At 38.3% G+C, this 21,420-nt stretch overlaps 1 protein-coding gene across 7 annotated transcripts in view; it reads left to right on the top strand.

Annotated features, from left to right (window-relative positions):
• The window catches only part of LOC117420402 (RNA-binding protein 47-like), a 52,940-nt gene extending 48,289 nt beyond the window's left edge, over positions 1 to 4,651 (top strand). For 5 of the 7 annotated variants that reach the window (XM_059032636.1, XM_059032638.1, XM_034033830.3 and 2 more), the window contains 3 exons: positions 526 to 732; positions 1,799 to 1,986; positions 2,241 to 4,651. In XM_059032636.1, the coding sequence (XP_058888619.1) occupies positions 526 to 732; positions 1,799 to 1,986; positions 2,241 to 2,477 (632 nt within the window). In that variant the 3' untranslated portion in view covers positions 2,478 to 4,651. The remainder of the gene's footprint in view (positions 1 to 525; positions 733 to 1,798; positions 1,987 to 2,240) is intronic. The other 2 variants (XM_059032637.1, XM_059032640.1) reach the window with 2 other exon arrangements.
• Positions 4,652 to 21,420: the final 16,769 nt, after the last annotated feature.

Here is a 21,420-nt window from a genome sequence, read left to right as displayed (position 1 = left end):
CGTTCCCACCAGCCTTCTGGTCTGAAGATCACCCAAATGTTTCGTTCTACCGTCATGGTACTGCAGATCGTCACCGCTGTATTTAGCAGTGCAGAAAAAGCAAAACGGCGTCTCCGCTGGTTTTGCAGAAAAGAGCATAGCTGAGCTTGACGAGCTCTCGATCGAGTACGTACAGTACTTTCTTCCAAAAGCATAAACAAAAACACAGCCTCCATGTTCTCACACAAAACCTCACGATTGGCATGAATGATGGCCCGAGTTCAGTGGTTTCTTTAAACAGGGAGTCACTCACTTCAGTAATGAAAGATGTGTGTGTACAACAAACAACCGCAGCGAGTGCCGTTTGCCGTTTGTTCTCGCACCAACTGCAGTGTGTGTGTAGGTAGCCTTAGAGAAGCTGTGCTTTAAAAAGAAGAAAGCTTTACACTACATAAAGAAAGGGGCATTTTTTAATCTGAATTATTTTGATACACCTACCGGCTGAACAAAGTTCTGAACACATTCCTCTCTCATTTGTATCTCAAGCAGGTACTGTAAGGGGCAGAGGGCGAGGGGCGGCTGGGAATAGGCCCCCGGGTCCCAGAGGCTCTTACCTGGGGGGATACTCTGCAGGCCGTGGCATCTACAGCAGATACCACGAAGGGAAGGCCAAGCAGCAGGAAAATGCCTATGAACTCATACCCAGCCTGGAGTTGACTGCTGTCAACCCAGTGGGCATTAAACCTGGCACAAGTTAGTGCAAGCCATATATATGACCGTTAACACCTCCGTTCTTCATCTCTGATTGCACTGACAACTTTGATTGGCTATTGTGTTGTTGTTCTTACTGTTTATCTCTTTGCTGTTTCATACTGATCTATAATCTTGCTAACATTTTACTTTTTTATTTATACATGGGATGATTTTCTATTGGTGGTTCAGCCCTATAATATGACATTATTCACAACGTTAGCCTCACATTAACTTATTATTACCCATCAGGGTAATATTTATGAAGCATTAAGAAGGTTTTTATCTCCTCATCTCAAACAACATATATTATCATCCCTCTGTTCTTAAAAACAAAGACAGGTACTTCTTTCTGTGTGTTTGTTAATATTATAACTTCATATAGCATTCATATTGATAACAAAAGTTAATATTTGCTCAAGTCTTTTGTTTTAGTCATTAGTAAATTAGTTAGGACCTCCTTTAAGTAAAGTTATTGTTATAATCAAGTAGTGCTGGGTCTTATTTTAAGACCCAGCACTACTTGTGATAAGGCATGACCTAGTTAATGCTGAAATCACAATACTCTTTCAAGCAACTTTATTGGTAGTGTTTGAAGTGACCTGGGAGAGTTCCAGTGAAAACTGTCCACATAAAAAATGTTCACATGAAATTGAATTGGGCCCACCAACATCTTAGCGCATAAAAAAGTGCAGCATGTTTAGGTGAAGTGGAAAATCTTTCAATACATTATCCCAAAGTTTGTCCCAAGAAGACCATCTTGTAAGTCTTCATAATAGCTGCATGTTTAACAGGCATTTAATGGGCACTTGGCACAGTTTGGGAAGTCTGAAAGTGTGCATTTATTGATTAATTCTCTCTCTCTCTCTCTCTCTCTCTCTCTCTCTCTCTCTATATATATATATATATATATATATATATATATATATATATATATAGTTAATGCATATTTCTGTAAAACATTTTCCTTTTTTATTGCTTTGTAAATGTCAAAGTTTATGAATGTGGGTGCATTAAGATTTCCAAATTTCCCTCAGTTGGTTCTGACAATCCCTCTCTCTATTTTTAGTGTCCATCCCTGGGTTGAGCGGCCAGTATTCAGTGTTTTCAACGGGTCCAGCCACTAAGCTAATGGAAGATGGCAAGATGCATGCAATGGAGCACCTAATCAATCCCCTCGCAATCCAGCATGATCCCTCAGGTGCTGCTACGGCAACAGCGGTCATCCCTGCTGTGTCCACACCCCCTCCATTTCAGGTACATCATGACTGCTAGTATTTCATCCATCATTTTAAACACTCAGTCATCAATAATATTAAATAATATCACGCAGATTTTCAGAGCGTTTTGCTGAAATGCTAAATTTGCAAGAACATAGATGATGTTTCAAGATACAATTAACCGAGCACTGCAACCTTAAACAGCCTTTGTGATGTTCTGTACCATTCCCTGCACCACCTGATTATTATATAAGTAGTCAATGAACGCTCTTCCTTCCTTCCTCTCTATAGGGTCGGCCCATTACTCCAGTGTACACGATGGCCCACAATGTTCAAAGAATTCCTGCTGCCAGTCTCTATGGTACGAGCTACATCCCCATAGCCGGCCATGCAGCGTCAGCCACCTTCGCAGCGCTACAAAAGAACGCAGCTGCTGCGGCCGCTACCTACGGAGGCTATGCCAGCTATGTACCACAGGCATTCCCAACCTTTCAGGTCCCTATACACGATGTCTACCAGACATACTAAACACTCGCACGAGAAACACTGAAGGAACATTTTAGTATTTATGAAGAGAGAATCCTACGATGAATGTTTTTTTTTTTTTTTTAAATAATGACTCAGAGAAACTTCCAACTGGAAATAAAAGTGAAGACTTTTGAATAATATTGCATCTGCATGAACTCCTATAGAAAATATATAGAAGATACATATTTTTAAGGATATACTTAAGGTTAACGTATTCATACTGTTATAACGGAAATGCATTTTATTTGATAGGTATTGATATCTTCCGTCCATAGCTGTAAGTGTGGATGTTTAAAAGATGTCACTTTTAGTTTATTCTTATTATTTTAAGGTGTTTCTTTTATTTTATTTTATTTGAATTTCTTTGGTACGAAGGTTTTAAGTTATCTGCACTCCAGCTACTGTTTCTATTATATATAGTGCCTTTTATAAAACAACATCTTCTGAAAAAACAGTTCAAACAAACTTTTTTATTTTGTCTTCAAAGCAATATAACACTTAATTGACAACATAATTTTCCCATTTTTTCCTTCTTAGCTTTTTTATTTTTTTTAATTTTGGCATGCTTTAGATATAACACCACTGACAGGTACCATTGCATCCTGTATAACTAAATGCAATATTAATGTAAAAACGCCTAAGACAGACACATCTAAGTTCAGGCAAGTATTAGGTTTGAAATGAACGATTTATATTGCAGGTAAGATGAAACGAGGTTTAAGGGAGATTACACTGTAAAAAGAAAGTGCCCTTTAAAAAAAAACATTGTACACCATGCAGTCCCTGCTCTTTGTCAGCACAGACAGAGCTAAAAAACTTTTTTTCAGTGTTCTATATATACATTTATACAGTAGGTCATGTAATCTCTTTTTTTATTTGCCTTTGTTTTTTTTTATTATTATTTAAATCTGTAATGTCAGTAAAGAAAGTAAAATAATCACATTCTCACGTCCGCTACAAATAAAATTTTGCCTAATTGATATGCACAGGGAAAAATATTTGACCTTTTTCATGAAGTTTCGAACAATATGCTGCTGGAATACAGCCTCCATGTTTAATTTCTGAATACCTTCTTATGAGGTTATGTAAATATCTGTTTAGGGTATTTCAGTTCATGTGGACGTCATTTAAAAGTAACGAGCAAATGCTTTATTTTACTTTTATTTTAGATGTGTATAATGTGGTGGGGAATACATGTGTTTTTTTTTATTATTTTATTTTATTTTTTGGACAAGACTAACTCTCTTGTCAGAAGGAGCTCTACTGTATACCAATAGCCTCTATCATGTTGAAGCAAAAATTCTAAAATCAATTGAGGGCTGTGTACAAAAATGTGGTATGTAAATATATTCTGTTCTGAAATACATTTTGAGTAAAACATTGTTTAGTGTGTCAGTAATGCATAGTATGTGGTTTACCACATCATTTGACCATTTATTTCAATGTTAAGAAGGTATTGTCAGAGTAGGAAGATTATCATTGCAACGTCTGTGGCCTGTTTAAAGGCTTCATTTTGGAAAACATAGTACATTAAAATGGGGCCTTCCCTCTTTATAGTTGTTATTTCTGGGTATATTTCCCACAACATGCAGAGCATGAAGAAGTAATCTAACTAAGCATTACACCTTCAACATGGTAGCAATGCTGATTATTTGGTTTGTATTTTTTCAAACAGACACTAAAGAATACAATGTGCAGGTCTCAACAAAATTAGGCCGCTACCATAAAGCCAATTTCTATGTCACATATATTTTTTAATTAATTTAATTAAAATGCATAGCGGTTGAAAGTATTACTGTATTTTGCATAGAGTTGGTGTGCAAATGTGTAAAATTGAGCTGTTTAGATAATATATACTGTAGATTAATTTAGAGAGAAATGTCTGTTAGGGAACTGTAGTCCTCATTTTCCAGAAACCATGTCATTTACACAACAGTAGTAGTTTAACTCGAAATGTGAGTTCCTAGGTACTGAAACGAACAAAGTGTGCATAGTTTTAAAAAAAAAAAAAGTTTAGTGTGCCTTATTGCCAAAAATGTGCTTTACTGTTAGGGATTAACAGTCTTTTAACTATATTTTCTATTCTATGTTTTTAAAAGTTTCTAAGTTTTTTTTTTAGAATTATTACATCTCTATTTCCACAAAAGTAGTGAATAAAGCATTTTAAAACCAGGCCTTCTGTATTTCTTTATTTCAAGATGTGCTTGTATTGTAATGATGCGCTTGTGCTGCCTTATTGCTTCAATAAATGTGTGATGAATGAGGGAAGGGTCAGTTTGGTGTACAAGGTGGATGGGATACTGTTGCTAATGTGGTGGCGGAGGACAAAAACTGCCTACAGAACCGCACAAAGGCTAAAACTACTTTTTAGTGATAAGAACATGTAATGTAAGTGCTCTATAATCTAAGTGATATATTCATACCAACAAGTGTTTTTTTTACTGCATGAAAGAAGGCACAACTTAAGTGTACTAAACACAAGGGTTCAAAATGTACAGATGTAAATAACAACAGATTTACATCAGATCTGCTTCTGAATCCTTTGTTTCTGTATTAATCCTTCTGATGGCCCTCTTATTAGCACCCTTAAACAGAAAAGATGCTGTTAATGTTTTAACCTCCTCCACCCAATGCTGTCATTACCAGATAGCTGTGGAAAATTCAGAAAATGCTCACAGAATACTGCTGGTTTTATTATACAGAGAACCGGTTTCAAAGCGGTTACATTTGAAGGTGTGGTGTCTTAAATGTCAATGGAATCATGAAACCTTGTCTTGTAATCATTTAGGATTCCACAGAAAAACTGTTTGTTCCACTATTTCCAGTTTGGGCAGTTTGTTTTATGTAGACATCACCTGTTACTGCACCCTCTTTTTCTGATTTGTTTATGACCACATTGAGAGTTTGTTTAGGGATGAAGAGTTATGCATCCTCTTTTTCTGATTTGTGTATGACCACATTGAGAGTTTGTTGAGGGGTAAAGAGTTAATTACAGGTAAAGGTTACTAAAAAAAAAAAAGTACCAGCTTGGTAAAAGTAATGTTTTTTAGCTAAATACAGTAAATTACTTCTAATTTAATTATTTAGTAAAAGTGTATAAATATACATTATAAAATTAATTATCCCCTTTAAAAGATAGTTATTTATTGTATACCTTCAAAAAGAATAAATATTTTTCACCCATACACAGTTTTATATTGTTTTTTAGGTTTAAATTAATTAAACTATTATATATTTTTAATTGAAGAACATGTAACTTGTCAGTCAAAACTCCTCAAGATGAAGGGACATTCAAATTTAAAAAGCTGTTCTGGAAAATGAACACAACTCCACAAGTAGCTGATTAGTGATATGAACATTAATGGCAAGGTTTTTAGTGGATGGAATGTAATTATAAGGGCCTTATAGGGAGTGATTAAATCAATTCTGATGTATTGTTTCCTTTGATGGGATTACATGGGTATTAAGGTTTCAAAAACCATTATTGTTAATACTAGAAAAAAAACATTCTTCTGTGAATACCCTTTGTCCACTTAATTGCTTTTTTTTCTCAGTACTTGCAGTGCCATGTTCTCAAATGTTCTGCACACATATCATCTTCCCTGCTAGCTGTAATGTGGTGAAAAATGTATGTTTGCCTTTAAAAGAAAATGTTTGTGAATGACATATACTATATTATATTTATCAGGTACTACTATATTCTCTGTGTATATTTCTTTTGTATATAGCTTATACATACACATATACACATATGTATATATTGCTAAAAAAGACTAATTCAATCTTGTCATGAAGTGAAATGTAACTTTTGCTAGAACAAACAGGCTGGGTGACACACTTCATTATTTGTAGCTTATCCCATTGTTTTAAAATGTTTGATAGAGAAATGTTCTGAGCTTCAAGGTTATTGAAATCAGTATTCTTCCAGGATTAGTGTTGTTTTACAAAACATTTTCTGCCCACCTTTGCTTTCTTATAGATAGCATTTATCTTCAATCATTTGAGTCGACTGCCTTCACTAATGGTTAACTTTAGGGCTCCAAGGTCAAACCATGCCTGAGTCGTTCTGAAACTGTTCATGCGAAAAGTACATTTGAAACAAAAATGTTTAAGACAACCTTGTCTGAGCAGGATTGGTTAAAGAACAACAGGGGGCATGAGTTCCCAAGGCAACAGAGACACTTGCCAAACTAAGCTGGTTTCGTTCCTTGTTTAATGATGAATATTAAACCTGTGACCATAATGAGGTTTATTTTTGTTGTTGTTGTTTTTTAAAGTTTTACGCAGTGACTTGCATGCACTCTTCTACAGTTAGGACTTCACAACAGCAACAGTACGTTGCATTTGTTTTGCCAGTTCATAATTTAATGCAACAATCTTGACCTTACAATGAAACAGTACTTGAAACGTGGCACGAGTGAAGTATTGTCACTTTATTTGTCTAGAAGTAAATACACACACCAGTGTATAAAAGGTTAACCTGTGGAATTTGTATAGTGCTAGAACCTATTGGTAATAAGCATGCAGTGCAGTGTAATGTTTTTTACACTAAATCCCCTGAACCCTGAACTATCAGTTCACAAATGTGTTAGTTTCAGACTATAGTTGCTGCATAGAACTTATTAAGTCAGCAAGGACAGCAGTTGCTATATAAATGATGTTCTGACCACTTGAATAAACACTGAATTTAGAAAAACAAGCAAAAAATAAATAAAAAAAAGACATTAACAAAACACCCTGAAGTTACTCAACCTCTCCCCCATCCCAGTGTAGTGTGTAAGCTGCCAAGGAACTGCCCTGCTGTAGTGCACAAATATAGGATAACTTAATATGTTTCAGGTTTTACCTGAATCCACACATACTTGCCAAAAAACAGTTCTCTGGCAACTGACATCATGACATTCAGGTAGCAGCAGTTTCGCAAGATCTACCTTTGTTTAACGTTTAGAGGGTGTGGCTTTATTACATCGGCAGTACATGCTGAGGGAATGAATGTTTGATTTCTTAATACCTTAATGTAACTCTACACCCGCAGCCATATTAATATCATTTTTATATGAAATCAATTAAATTCAGGGATTGTTCTACCTGGCAGATCTTTACTTTCATTGTCAACAGGCTATGCTTTGATGCAGATTCATTTTGAACCCTGACAATTTGCAGCCTCTCTGTTGTTTCCGATGTTAATGAAGGGGCTACAAGCTGTCTGAATAAATCACTCAGGCAGATCGGTAGCTGGCATTTCTTGACTAAACTTGGGGTTCTAAATCAAAACAACTATAGAAATTATTTCAGACATCGGGGAATAAAAACCATATACCACGAATGATCATTCAGTGTCCTATTTATTAAAATGCAGATTACACATTTAGGCTGTGTAACAGTATGAGACACTTCTAAATTGCATGCAGTCAATTAAGTGATGTACAAAGACAACTACGTCATTTACTATGCTGTTAATATTTGTTTTACTGACTGGGACTGCCAAGCAAATCACCAGCCTTTAAAGCCTGAAGGGCCTCATTTACGAGATTAGATTTCCGTATTTACTATTGCAATTGTATTCATTATTGAGTGAAATAGTGGGCATTTAATGGCGCTGTGACAGGGTGGCTGGGCGGTGACGTCATGGCAGAAGCAGGAAGGTAAACACACCAGTACTGCAGATTAAAATAAATGACACGGCGCTCCGTTTTATTTAAATACAAAAAATGAAATTAATATTTTAAACACAAAACACTGTGCTCACAGAGCAAAAGAAAACAGTCAAAAAAAAACAAATCTCGAACACCAAATAAATAAAACACAGGTCAGGCTGGGCAGATTGCCTTCACTGTTCCTATGTTTGTTTGTTTTTTTGTTTGTTTGTTTTTTTTTTGTTTTGTTTTTCGCTCGCTCTCCTCGCTCTCTTCGCTCCTCTCGTACACCCACCCCGAGCGCAGAGAGCTGCAGGTTTTTTATACCGTGGCCGAGGGGTTTAACTAGCTAGCAATTATTCTATTACCCTCGGCCACAATCTGCACAAGTTTTTAAATTACTGTGGATGGGTCTACCCATCCACGCTACTAAACAAATATAAACAAACATTCGGCTACGCCGTCCTTAAACAAAACAATAACAAACACGGCGCACGCCGTCATTAACACAATGATAATAATAATAATAATAATAATAATAATAATAATAATAATAATAATAATACAAAATAACACAGGGGCGGAGGGGGAAACCCCGTTCTAAAAATAAATACTTTTTACAGGGCACCTCGCCCTGTTACAGGCGCACATTGATTTAATTGTGCCACACTAATCAGAATGAATATGTGGTGTGTATGGTAATGCATGATAATATATTTAAATGAGGCACCCCGCTCTGAATAAAGGGCGATAATCGTAGTGGGCACTTAAAGTGAGCGATAATTAGTTTGTTTGGAAAACAAGCTTTAACCACGGACAGGTGCACTATTTAAACCTATTTTTCTGGGCTGAAATCTGGTATCGTGGAGGCATTACTTGCATTTAAAGTTTTTTATATATATATATATATATATATAGAGCAATGTAATGTAGAGTCAATGTAAGCCATCTCCACTTTTCACAATAAGCCACTGACCAAAAGATACGCCTTAAGGAGAGCCTGCAAGCTAATACTTTGTAGAGCATGGTGAAGTGTATGTGGGTGTATTGGTGGTGTATAGAGAAATGCTGACAAACAGTCCTGTCCAGTTGTTGTGTGATCCTGAAATGTGTCCAATTACAGCGGGTTCACTACAGTATTTTAGAGAAACAATTCTCCATCCTCTAACCAGGATGGCGTGTGGTGACGTCAGACCAGGAAGAGAAAGACAATAATACTGTGAGTGAAGCGCTGATGTGCATATTTATTAAATAAAACAGTTCAGCAAAAACAAAACAATTTACAGAAACAAAAAGACACGATGGCCAAAACAAACATCTGTGCCTCCTTTATACACCTGTGCTTGGGCTTGATTGCTTGTTAAATCATTCAGTCAGTCTGCACTTGAAGTGATTTGGCAAGGAAGATAATTAACCATTTTCTGCCGACTTTAAACACCTGTGCCAAAATACATACCTTTAAATAACAGCACCGCACAACACACAAAATAAAACAAAATACACACAGCGTTTGCCACCTCACCATCACCATCCAAGGAACCAAAAATAAACACAAATTTATTTTGTTAGTGGCAGAAGGTGACTGACATTTTCTTATTTTAATTTTTTTTTATATTTCTAACTTTTCTGGGGTACTACTCTATGAAGAACGCCACTTTATTGATCCCCGTCTCTCTCTCAAAACAAGCCGGTCGTCATGGCAACACGCTTGTGTACATCTCAAACTTTTTAAATGCAGACGAGATGAGGATGCAGAGAAAAAATGTAGCAGGAGCTTGCAGTTTATATTATTATTTATTTCTTAGCAGACAAACTTAATATTCAAATTTGAGATGTTAGCTCCATACAAGTCTTTTTTTAAGAACAGTGCAAAAGCTCGAGAACTTCTGGAACTGGTCCAAATATTTGGACAAATGCTATTGTTGTTTGTTATGTATGCCTGTCTTCATTTTTTACGGTTGTGAATGAGTTCAAGTTGATTGCTTAAGTTAACAAATAAATTGCTGATTTAAGTTAAACAAAAACCTGGTCTTATTTTAAAAATATTCCTAAATAACATCTTTAAAACTGCCATTAAAACAAACGTAACCGATTTGAAAGATATGATTGACTTAGAGTTCATAATTCCTAGGGGTGTAAACATTTTTGACTGGCCTTATTTTTGTATTAGTTTGTAAATGTGTTACTATGTATTAACTAACCATAAACAAAAGTTGAGCAACATTTGTTAAATTGTTAAAGCATGACCCAAAACAGCTTGCTAAATAAAAAAGTATAAACGTGCGATAAGAAAGTGTGGGGTCAATGACTAAACTAAGTAAAAGATTGCTTCCCTCATGTAAATCAGTCACCAATTATAGAGTAAAAAAAAAAAAAAAAAAAATACTGGTAATCATGCAGCTTCCTTAATTGTAAGGTAAATATAACTCAGTTCCCTTTCAATTCAAAGACAACCAACAACCATACTTTTGGGATTTGCCTGCCACAGCATACTGTCATTCAGTGAGCATTTTATATCAAAGCTGCTGATAGTAATAAATAGCTGCTATTATAAAGTAAATGAGAAAGTAATAAACAGTCGCTGCACGGAGATCTCACTCTCTTTTGCTTCTCACAACCAGGTAAGTAAGGTAGGTGTAACTAACCTCCTCCAGTTGTGTGATCGACTTTTTTTTTAAAAACTTTCTTAGAGCTTTCTGTAGTTCCCTGGCAAATTATTGCTGGAAGTCGGCTTGCCACTTCCCCAGAATCAGGACTCGACAGCTGAAGCCTGAGCTAACGCAATGACACTCCGTTTTAAAATATAAAAAAGGCGCTCCACGTGGAGTGCAGGATGCACCCTATAGCTTGGAGATAGCAGGTTTGAATCCAGGCTATGTCACTGGATGTCACCGGGGGTTCCTAGGTGAGCAGCGCACAACTGGCCGAGCACCGCCCAGGTAGGAAGGGCTTAGGTCGGCAGGGGAATCCACTGTTCACCGCGCACCAACAATCCCGGTGGTCGATAGGGCGCCTGCGGTTCTGCAGTGGAGCCATCAGATCTGTGTTGTCCTCCATCACTATAGGTCTGGTGGCCTCGCTGTGGATCTGCAGTGTGAAAAATGACAGATTGGCGGGAGCATGTTTTGGAGGACACGTGTTCCAGCCTCCATTTCCCGAGATGCCGGGATACAAATAACAATTGGGCATTCCAAATGTGTTTTCTTTTTTCTCTGCCTAGAGCAGCTTTCGAAAAAAAATAGAATCAGAGAGAGAGCTATCCTCCAGTGAGACCCAGCTCTGCTGCATCCGCTGTGGAGTCGAGGACTCTGGGCTACCTCGGTGCGCACACTCGCTGTGCTCGGCCTAGTCTGCCCCTAGAGGTTGCTGATTACTATTGAATGACTGCTTTCCAAAAAAAAGAAAAAAAAACCCTCTCACTAAAGCTTGCTGTTGAGTGTCTGTGTGTTACTGCACTGCAGTTTAAAAAAAAAAAAAAAGTGTGCTTCCTCCATTAGGCCTGGTATTACCTGGTCCTACTGTTGAGTAGACCCCACGCACACTCGAACCACTCACCCATAAAAGCGGTGCGTAGGTATAAAAAAAAAGTAGTTTTTTCTTTCCCTGTCTTCTTTTTTCCACGTCTGGCTGTGCCACCCCACTCTAAGCTACGCACTGCACCAGCTGTGCCTGCATTCTACCCAGACGCTATTATACAGTGCTCCACTCCACTGTAAGCTACGCACTGCACCGTCTGTGTCTGCACTCTACCCAGATGCTATTATACAGTGCTCCACTCCACTGTAAGCTACGCACTGCACTGTCTGTGTCTGCACTCTACCCAGATGCTATTATACAGTGCTCCACTCCGCTGTAAGCTACGCACTGCACTGTCTGTGTCTGCACTTTACCCAGATGCTATTATACAGTGCTCCACTCCACTGTAAGCTACGCACTGCACCGTCTGTGTCTGCACTCTACCCAGACGCTATTATACAGTGCTCCACTCTGCTGTAAGCTATGCACTGCACTGGTTGTGTGACTGCATGCACTGTACTGTCTGTAGGCACCACACCGTCGTAGGCTACGCACTGCTTTGGTTGTGTGATTCCTTAGCCAGACACATAGCTCAGTACCCTGGTGCTGGACGCCCGTGGCACCCCAGTGTCTCGGCCTTGACACCCTTGGTACCCTCGGGTCCTCGGGGCCTCAGAGCCTCCGTACATTGGTGCTTTGGCGATTTCTAGAGCTCTCCTGCCTAGGTGGCTTTGTTCCCCAGTGCCCAGCCTTAAGTGCCGTGGTGCTCCAGGGCCTCAGTACCTTGGTGCTCCTGCACCCCTGGTCCCCAAGGCTTAACACCTCAGCGCCTCGACACCTTAGCGTCTCCAGATCGCAATACATCAGTGGCCTCGGTGCCTTTTGGCCAATGTGCTTAGAGCATGGATGCCTTGACACCCCCAGTGCCCCAGAGCCTCGATGCCCTTGGTGTTTAAGCGCCCCTGGCATCAGTATCATCGAAACCTTGGTGCTCTCAGTGCCCTGGTGCCCTACAGCCTCAACGCCTCAGTGCATCGACGCCCTTGGTGCTTAAGTGCCCCTGGCATCGGTACCATTTTCAAAATTGGTGTATGACCAGAGGTCATGATCCCATCTATTGCCCTATAGCAATTATTTTACAGTTTCTGCAAGATCTGTTAGAGGCGGGTAAATCCCCTCTACGTTGAAAGTGTACTTATATTTGCATGCCATGTCCCCATTGACTCAGTATCCCCGGGCGCTCATAAACCAGCGACCCGTTTTCTATAGGGTGCTCGGCGGTTACGTCCTTCTAGGAAGGACGTCCTCCCGGAATGGAGCTCTCACTAAGGCCCCGTTTGAGCCTATACATTCCATAGAGTTGAAATATCTCTATGAAGACAGCCTTTCTGGTAGCTATCACCTCCACTAAGCGGGTCAGTGAGCTACAGGCATCGTCAGTGCACAGTTCCTGTATGCGTATTTGTAACAATGGCAACAGGGTATAGTTGCGCACAAACCCTGCTTTCCTCCCTAAGGTGATTACAGCTTTTCAGTTGAATCAGTCAGTGGAACTAGAGGCTTGCCATCCTACTCCCTTTGCGGAGGAGACGGATAGTAGATTGAATTCCCTCTGCCCTGTTCGGGAATTGAGAGGTTATGTGGATAGAACAAGAGTGCTGCGTCAGTCTGACCAGCTCTTCGTCTGTCATGGTGAAAGGACCCGAGGCCAAGCCCTCTCTAAGCAGCGGCTGTCCCATTGGATTGTGGACACAGACTCGACTGTGTATACTAATGCCGGCCTACCCCCACCTGGGAGGGTGGCTGCGCACTCTACCAGAGGTGTGGCTACATCATTGACTGATATTTGTACTGCGGCTAGCTGGGCACAAGTGTCCTTGAAGTTGCATGCTTACACCACCAACACTAGATGGCAGTAATGAGACGTCCTTCATATGCTGTCCGCTCATACTCCCTCGCGACGGCTTTGATATAATTTCCCAAAAGTATGGTTGTTGGTTGTCATCAAATTGAAAGGGAACGTTAGGTTACGGATGTAACCCTGGATCCCTGAAAGAGAAGACGACCAACAACATCTACTTGTATTATGAGATGTAACACAGCAGGGAGGGGGTTAAAATCATCCCTGCATAAAACATGTGCTTATGCACAGTTTGTTTAATTTTGTTAAATACCCTGCACCTGGTAGTAATTGTAAATTAGAACCAGGTGCAGGGTATTTAAGAGGTACAGTCAGTCTGCTCAAGGCTGCTGAGTAGGAGACAGAAGGTGTGCTGTTTCCAAGCAATCAAGATAAAAGTGTGTGCTGTGTAAACCTGTGTGGTTTTGTTTGAATCTTTTGTTTGTGTTACAGGTAAACGGCTTAGCTGTCCTGTTTTATAGTTTAGGTTCCTGTTTTGTGTTTTAGTTATTGCTCGAATAGAGCTAGGTGTTTGTTTTTGTTTATTTTGTTTATAAAAAATAGCGCGTCAGCGCTTTAAACTCCATTCTGTGTCGTGGGTCTTGCATATTGGGGACAAACGAACGACCGTGAGTGACGGCCTGTTTACAGAGAACTGAAGTTTGATTTGATTGCTTACTTTTCTTTTAAAGCACGTTTGTTTTGAGTTGTTTTTATGAAGAATACAATGCACATATTCCTGAGGACTTTAAGTCACGGCCCTTACACAAACAACCTGAATATTTATTTATAGTTTGTTGTTCAGATACATTAGTTACAAATATACAAATAATATATAATTAATAAATAATCTAAGGCATCATATGGCACATATAACATAAGGCAATATGAGATATATATTTGCTGTTTTTAAATCCTGATACACTTACATATCTTTAATCTTGGTTAACTTATTTCTTGTCTACTTGTATACTAACCATACCTGTAAATGCTATGCAATGCATTCAGTTATCCACTAGAGGATACTAGAGAAACAAGCACTGCAGTAAAAAAAGGCACTCTGAAGAGGGGAAGATAAGTGTTTAGAATTCTGTAACTAAACCATTTCTAAAAAAAGGTTGTGACATTCAATCAATACAAAATCAGTTAAGAAGTGTGGATGCTGTAATACTGAACTACATTTGTTGTGTATCCTCCAATATCCCAAATTGCTTTCTGATATGTTTTGGCGCATTGGACATTACATATAAAGGGGTAGATGTACTAAGATGGGCCAGACGCAGCGCAAACATACCGCAATATGCATTTCTGTTGCAACAATTTGCAAAGTATACATTTTGTGTATGTACCGAGAGAAAATATGTTAATAAAGAGAGCCGCAACATACTAATTTAAATATTTGTTGCATCATCTTCGTGAGATCTGTAACATTGTGAGAGTCGCGCAACATTTTTTCGAATAAATTATTATTCACCCCCAAATAAAAAATGTGTTTCTAGCAATAAGCTTTTCATAATCATACAGTAGCCCCTCACTAAACCAGATATGTTTACCTGACATAAGGAGGTGTCGGGATTAAATAAATACAATAAAATTGCACACACATACATTTATAGTGCTCAATATATTTTAAATGTATAAATCATTGTGCTGAAATAACACTAATGTGTTTTGGTTAGGCTTCCCATTACATTTTGAAAAAATATAAATCTGGACAGTAGGCCTACACAGTAGAGTCCAGTAGTAAAATCAAATGAATACCTAGCACACTTTCTTTTTACTTTAGCCTGTAGGCTACCGGGAACACAAAATAAATCACACTGCTGCATTGTAGAAATTGGTGAACAATGTGAATAAAATATTACTTTAAATAGAAACTAAATTATTTTATCGTTTTTTAATTATTATTATTAACTTGGCCTACTTAGTAGCCTAGTCAATTAATACAAAATAGATCATAGTGCTGCATTCACAAGTTATGATACTGTAGCTGAGGCATATCTGGTCCACAGTAGGAATAAATGAAGACAAACAGGTTGTAGTTCAAAGCAGTTAAAACCGCTATGTTTATTGAACTGGTACAGCAGGCAAAATGATAAAGCTCAGTTAATCAACATCAACAACACACCCACAACACAACACCAGAGATGCGGGCAGGGGGCTCCTAAATAGGGATTCACCTCGAGCCCTATTGGCTCACACACACATGGGCATATTTACATACACACTGACCAATCGCTCAGACCCTCGGTCCCGCGCAAGCAACTGACCGGCGGAACCGAACACAAATCACAGCGCAGCAAACACAGACCCCTCTCTACATACAGCTGCACTGTGCACGTGATACCCTAGGCAGCACGCCAGCATTGCTAGACACAAAACACGCTTCCACTCACAGACTCACGAAGGGTGACACACACAAACCGCGGGGAAGACAGGAAGACAGGACAGCACACACACACCAACATTCCCGCTCCCCTCCCAGCGTCCAGTGCCAAGCAGTCCAAACTGAATCGCCGTTACATACTTACAGAAGGACAGTCAATTCTCGTTAATACAAATTTCAAGGGACAAGCAACACATTTTGCATTATACAGTATCTATAAGCCAAATGTATACTGACCGTTTTTATTTAAGTTAGTCAGGGGTGCAGTGCTAAAATGTGCACAATTACAAACCACCTGCACATTAATAGAATAGGTGTGTTTCCTATTCCTATACAGACGTTCAGAATGAGCTGGAGGGGTTAACGGCACATGTGTGCAGTCTATTGCTCCCAACACGTTGGGGAAACCAGAAATATCATAGAAATTTGTTTTCAAGGATTTTAAGTACAACCTGCTTTTAGGGAAAAATAGGTATTTGGGTGTTCGCCTCAAAAAATGCATTGAAGACTACTGTGAACGTACGAGAAAATGTGGACTGGGAAATGACAGCAATAATTGCGACTGTATTAAAACACGCTGTAGCAGGGCGGTAGAAAGCCCTGCACATGAAAAGGGGGCAGGGCAAAGCCCTGCTAAATTAAAATGTATTTTTTTATTTTATATATCTCATACTATTTTGTAGTATGAGATATATATATATAATGATGGCGAAAGCCATTTGTTTTGTTTCTGGCAGAGGCGAGATTAGGCAGTTTGTGGCTATCGGCTAGTGCTTTGTTAAACTAGCTGGCAGTCACACCCAATTAATAAACTCTTGCAGATTGTGGCCGAGGGGTAATAGAATAATTACTAGCTAGTTAAACCCCTCGGTCACGGCAGCGCTCTCAGTTTGAGGTATGGAAGTACACAGGAGAGCACAGAAATTAAAATCATACAGGATCAGTGACAGCGTTTGCCCAGCCTGACCTGTATTGGCTATTTTGTTTTGTGTTCCGGATTTGTTTTGTTTCGCTCTGTGAGCAAGTGTGTTTTTGTTAAACCTTTTACTTTATTTTTGCGTTTGTTAAAATAAAACGGCGCAAGCGCCATTGCACCTTACCTGCAGTGTCTCTGTCTGAGTCCTTCCTGCATCGGGCCTGATGTCCCCACACAGCTACCCTTCACACATGCTTTAAAAAATTGTTAACAAATAGATGCAATTGTAAGTGCCGCAATTGCCGATAGATAGATATCTAGATAGATAGATAGATAGATAGATAGATAGATAGATAGATATTGTAGCGTTTCCGAGTTCTCTTGTGACAGGAGAAATCAATCTCTTATATCTGTTATAAATACCTTTAAATTAAATACATTAATACAGTAAGATAAATAAATTTGTAGTTTGTATTTTTTACATACTACCAGTAAATAAATATATTTTTTTTTCTACTTGATAATGAAGCCCTCTGAAGTTTTAAACACATTTTCACATTTTCTATTTTGTTCGAGCAGTAGTTGTTATGTAGCCCAATTCACAGACGTTCATAGAATACAAGAAGAAATCATAATAAAATACTAATAAATAAACAGAATATTGCATTTTTCACGTTTCTTGCTTAACCATTTCGACGTATGACACAGGCCCGGTTTTTGGGATGGAACCGCATAACAGTCTAGCGTTTTGATTGGTCCATGTCTGTCACAGGAACAGGCGCGTAGCGTCCATTGAGGCAGTCGAGGCGGCCGCCTTGGTAAAAATTGGTTTAATTCTTAATTGTGAAGACGAAAAAAAAAAGATTAAAAAAAAAAAAACGTACCCACTTTTTTTTTAAGAGTGTAAAATTGAGATATATAAAATATTATTTTTAATTTCTTCGCTTTACTGTGATCTCGGGCTGTACAGACAGTGGTATGTCAAATTCGCGCCACAAAGACGTTTCTCAGTTTCCCAAGTTACTCTGTACTCTGGTTTACAGTGTAGCACTAACATGAAATGGAGAAAAAAACAACTAATTACACATTTCTTTCTAAAGAAGCCAACTCTTGGTAAGAATCAACGTTAAGTGAATTTATCATTTATATGTGTTGTTTTTTTCCCCTGTGCAATGTGATGTTTAGCTGCAATACGTTTTGATAATTTTTTTTTTCTGCCATGTAGAATGTTTTAACGCCAGCACACTAAATGTGTAGCTAAAGCGGGATAGCTCGCTGTATGTATTTTTTTTTCTCGTCACTTTAACCTGACAGTCAGCTCGTCCAAGTATCACCCTACATGCTATAGCATAGCGTTTTATTATAGCATAGTGGCTGTGTATTTGCATCTGTATTGACCCGGCCTGTGCGCTCGGCAGCACCGGTACCTAAGCGACCGGTTTCCCCCGCCTGAAGCACTGTACTACTTCCTATCGTCAATTTATATTGACAAAAGAATATTAGAATTGATTGAGAAACTGTGTAAAAGTTCAGAGGAGATCTAGCGTTCAGAGGTGGGAACATCACATTATTATTATTATTATTATTATTATTATTATTATTATTATTATTATTATTATTATTATCGTTGTTATTTTTGGTGAATACCTTGTCAAAGTACTATAGAGTCATACAAATATTGTACACAAACAGCACAAGTCCCACCAGTGTCAGCACCAGTCCCACCAGTGTCAGCACCAGTCCCAGCAGTGTCAGCACCAGTCTTACCGGTCAGCAGCAGATACCAGTCCCAGCAGTGTAAGGCAACTTAAGAAGCAGTGAACCAAATGCAAAGTTAATAAAGGTATGAACCCATCTACTTATTAATATTGATGTTATATTCTTGTCCTTTTAAAATCACATATTTCTGACAGTGTGAATATGGTCATTTTAGGTTGCTGTGGTTTTGCTGGGAGACAATTAGTTTTAATCTTTGAAATAATATGGGTCATCAAATTTTAACATCCAAGGGGCTTAATATTGCTTTGCAGTTTGCAAAAAGTCGCCAGGCTTTATAAGATGGTAACTTTTACCTTTGTAACTTGAACAGGATCGGCAAGAGGTTTGTTCAACTTTTTTTTTTTTTTTTTGCCTCAGTAAAAATCTAATCCTAGCTACGCCCCTGAGGAATATGTCGTCAAACGAGTGAGAAAGCTTGCTAGCATTTTTAACATTGCGATCAGAGAGAGAGAGATCTGCTTTCCGCAACCTTTCATTTAAAATATAATGTGGTATTTTGCTGTACTAATATAACAGACTATGGGTTATTACTTTATGTAAATGATCATGTTATGCACAAATTTTAGTATTGGCTTTCTGTGGTGATGCACTTTTTCTTTCAAATAGCATATATCTATAATCATTTGCGCGATATATTTTAATTGCAAATATATATCTTCCACACTATTACAGTTTTGTTACAGGATACATTAGTTTATCTCTAATGTAATCACAGTTTTACATATAGTCTGCCCCTGTTTACATTTACGTCCCAAATTCTGGGCCGCTCTGGTTTTTAGATAAAGTCTGAAATTCTGGACTGCATTGCATTTTCTAATTCAGCCCAGCTTTTGGGATATTCTTCTCAGCTGACACCCGAGTTTTCTAAGTCATGCATGTACAGTTTACCATAAACTGGATCTTATGAAAATAATAGTAAATATTTTTTGAAACTTTGGTTTAAAAAGCAGCACGCCATTTTAATTCGTACTGTGGAGGGTAATTGCTTCTCATCAGCTTGTCGCCAACTAATTCTGCTAAAATAAAAACCGCTTCAGCAAGTAGATATCTAATTTGTTTGGTATTGTTGTGCAATGCGTGTGTATATAACAGTACGATATTAATGCTTTGTTTTTAATTGTTTTGTATATTTTTTATGTTTGTGATGTGTATCGAGCAGTACGAAATACAATTAACGGTAATCCTAAGGGAAATTGCATATACTGTATATATATAGTGCCTATAGAAAGTCTACACCCACTACACCCCCTTTCAAAATGTTCACCTTTTGTTGCCTTATAGCCTGGAATTAAAATGCATTAAAATAGTTTTTTTTTCATTGATCGACACATCCTACCCCACAACTTCCAAGTGAAAAAAATATTCTAGAAATGTGTAGAAAATTAATTAAAAATAAAAACCGAAATAGCTTGGTTGGATAAGTGTCTACCCCCTTTGTAATAGCAATCCTAAATTAGCTCAGCTGTAACCAATCGCCTTCATAATCACACACTAAGTTAAGTGGCCTCCACCTGTGTTAAATTGTAGTGATTCACATGATTTCAGGATAAATTCAGCAGTTCCTGTAGGTTCCCTCTGCTGGGTAGTGCATTTCGAAGCAAAGACTCAACCATGAGCACCAAGGCGCTTTCAAAAGAACTCTGGGACAAAGTTGTTGAAAGGCACAGATCAGGGGATGGGTATAAAAAATCAAAGACCTTGAATATCCCTTGGGGCACGGTCAAGATGATTATTAAGAAGTGGAAGGTGTATGGCACCACCAAGATCCTGCCTAGATCAGGCCTTCCCTCCAAACTGGATGACCGAGCAAGAAGGAGACTGATCAGAGAGGCTACCAAGAGGCCAATGGCCAATTTGCAAGCTACAGGCTTTTATGGCCAAGGCTGGTCAAAGTGTGCATGTGACAACAATATCCCAAGCACTCCACTAATCTGGCCTGTATGGTAGGGTGGCAAGAAGGAAGCCATTACTCAAGAAAGCCCACCTTGAATCCCATTTGAAGTATGTAAAAAAAACACTCAGGAGATTCTGTAGCCATGTGGCAAAAAGTTTTGTGGTCTGACGAAACTAAAATTGAACTTTTTGGCCTAAATGCAAAGCGTTATGTTTGGCGCAAACCCAACACAGCGCATCACCCAAAGAACACCATCCCTACTGTGAAGCATGGTGGTGGCAGCATCATGTTCATCACTTGTCAGGATAGAAGGGAAAATGAAGGGAGCAAAGTACAGAGAAGTCCTTGTGGAAAACCTGCTGCCCTCTGCAAGAAAGATGAAACTGGGACAGAAGTTCACCTTTCAGCATGACAATGACCCAAAGCACACAGCCAAAGCTACATTTGAGTGGCTAAGGAACAAAAAGGTAAATGTCCTTGAGTGGCCCAGTCAGAGCTCCGACCTAAATCCAATCAAAAATGGAGACTTATCCAATTATGATCTTTCAGTTTTGTATTTTTAATATATAATTTTTTTCTCAATAAAAACTTTTTTTCCCCATAACAGTGTGGAGCATGGTGTGTAGATAAGTGGAAAAAATCCTCATTTAAATGCATGAAACTCTGAGGCACTGACACAACAAAATGTGAAAAAAAGTTCAAGGGGGTGTAGACTTTCTATAGGCACTGTATAAATAATATATATACTGTATATATATATATATATATATATATATATATATATATATATATATATATATATATACAGTATATATATATATATATATATATATATATATATATATATATATATATATATATATATATATATATATATATGCCTATGTATATTGCAGCTAAAGGTTAAACTCAGATT

The sequence above is a fragment of the Acipenser ruthenus genome, chromosome 1, assembly GCF_902713425.1.
Source record: "Acipenser ruthenus chromosome 1, fAciRut3.2 maternal haplotype, whole genome shotgun sequence".
In the NCBI taxonomy this organism is placed as follows: domain Eukaryota; kingdom Metazoa; phylum Chordata; class Actinopteri; order Acipenseriformes; family Acipenseridae; genus Acipenser; species Acipenser ruthenus.
Note: the sequence above shows the minus strand (reverse complement) of the source record. Positions and strands in the feature narration are given on the sequence as shown.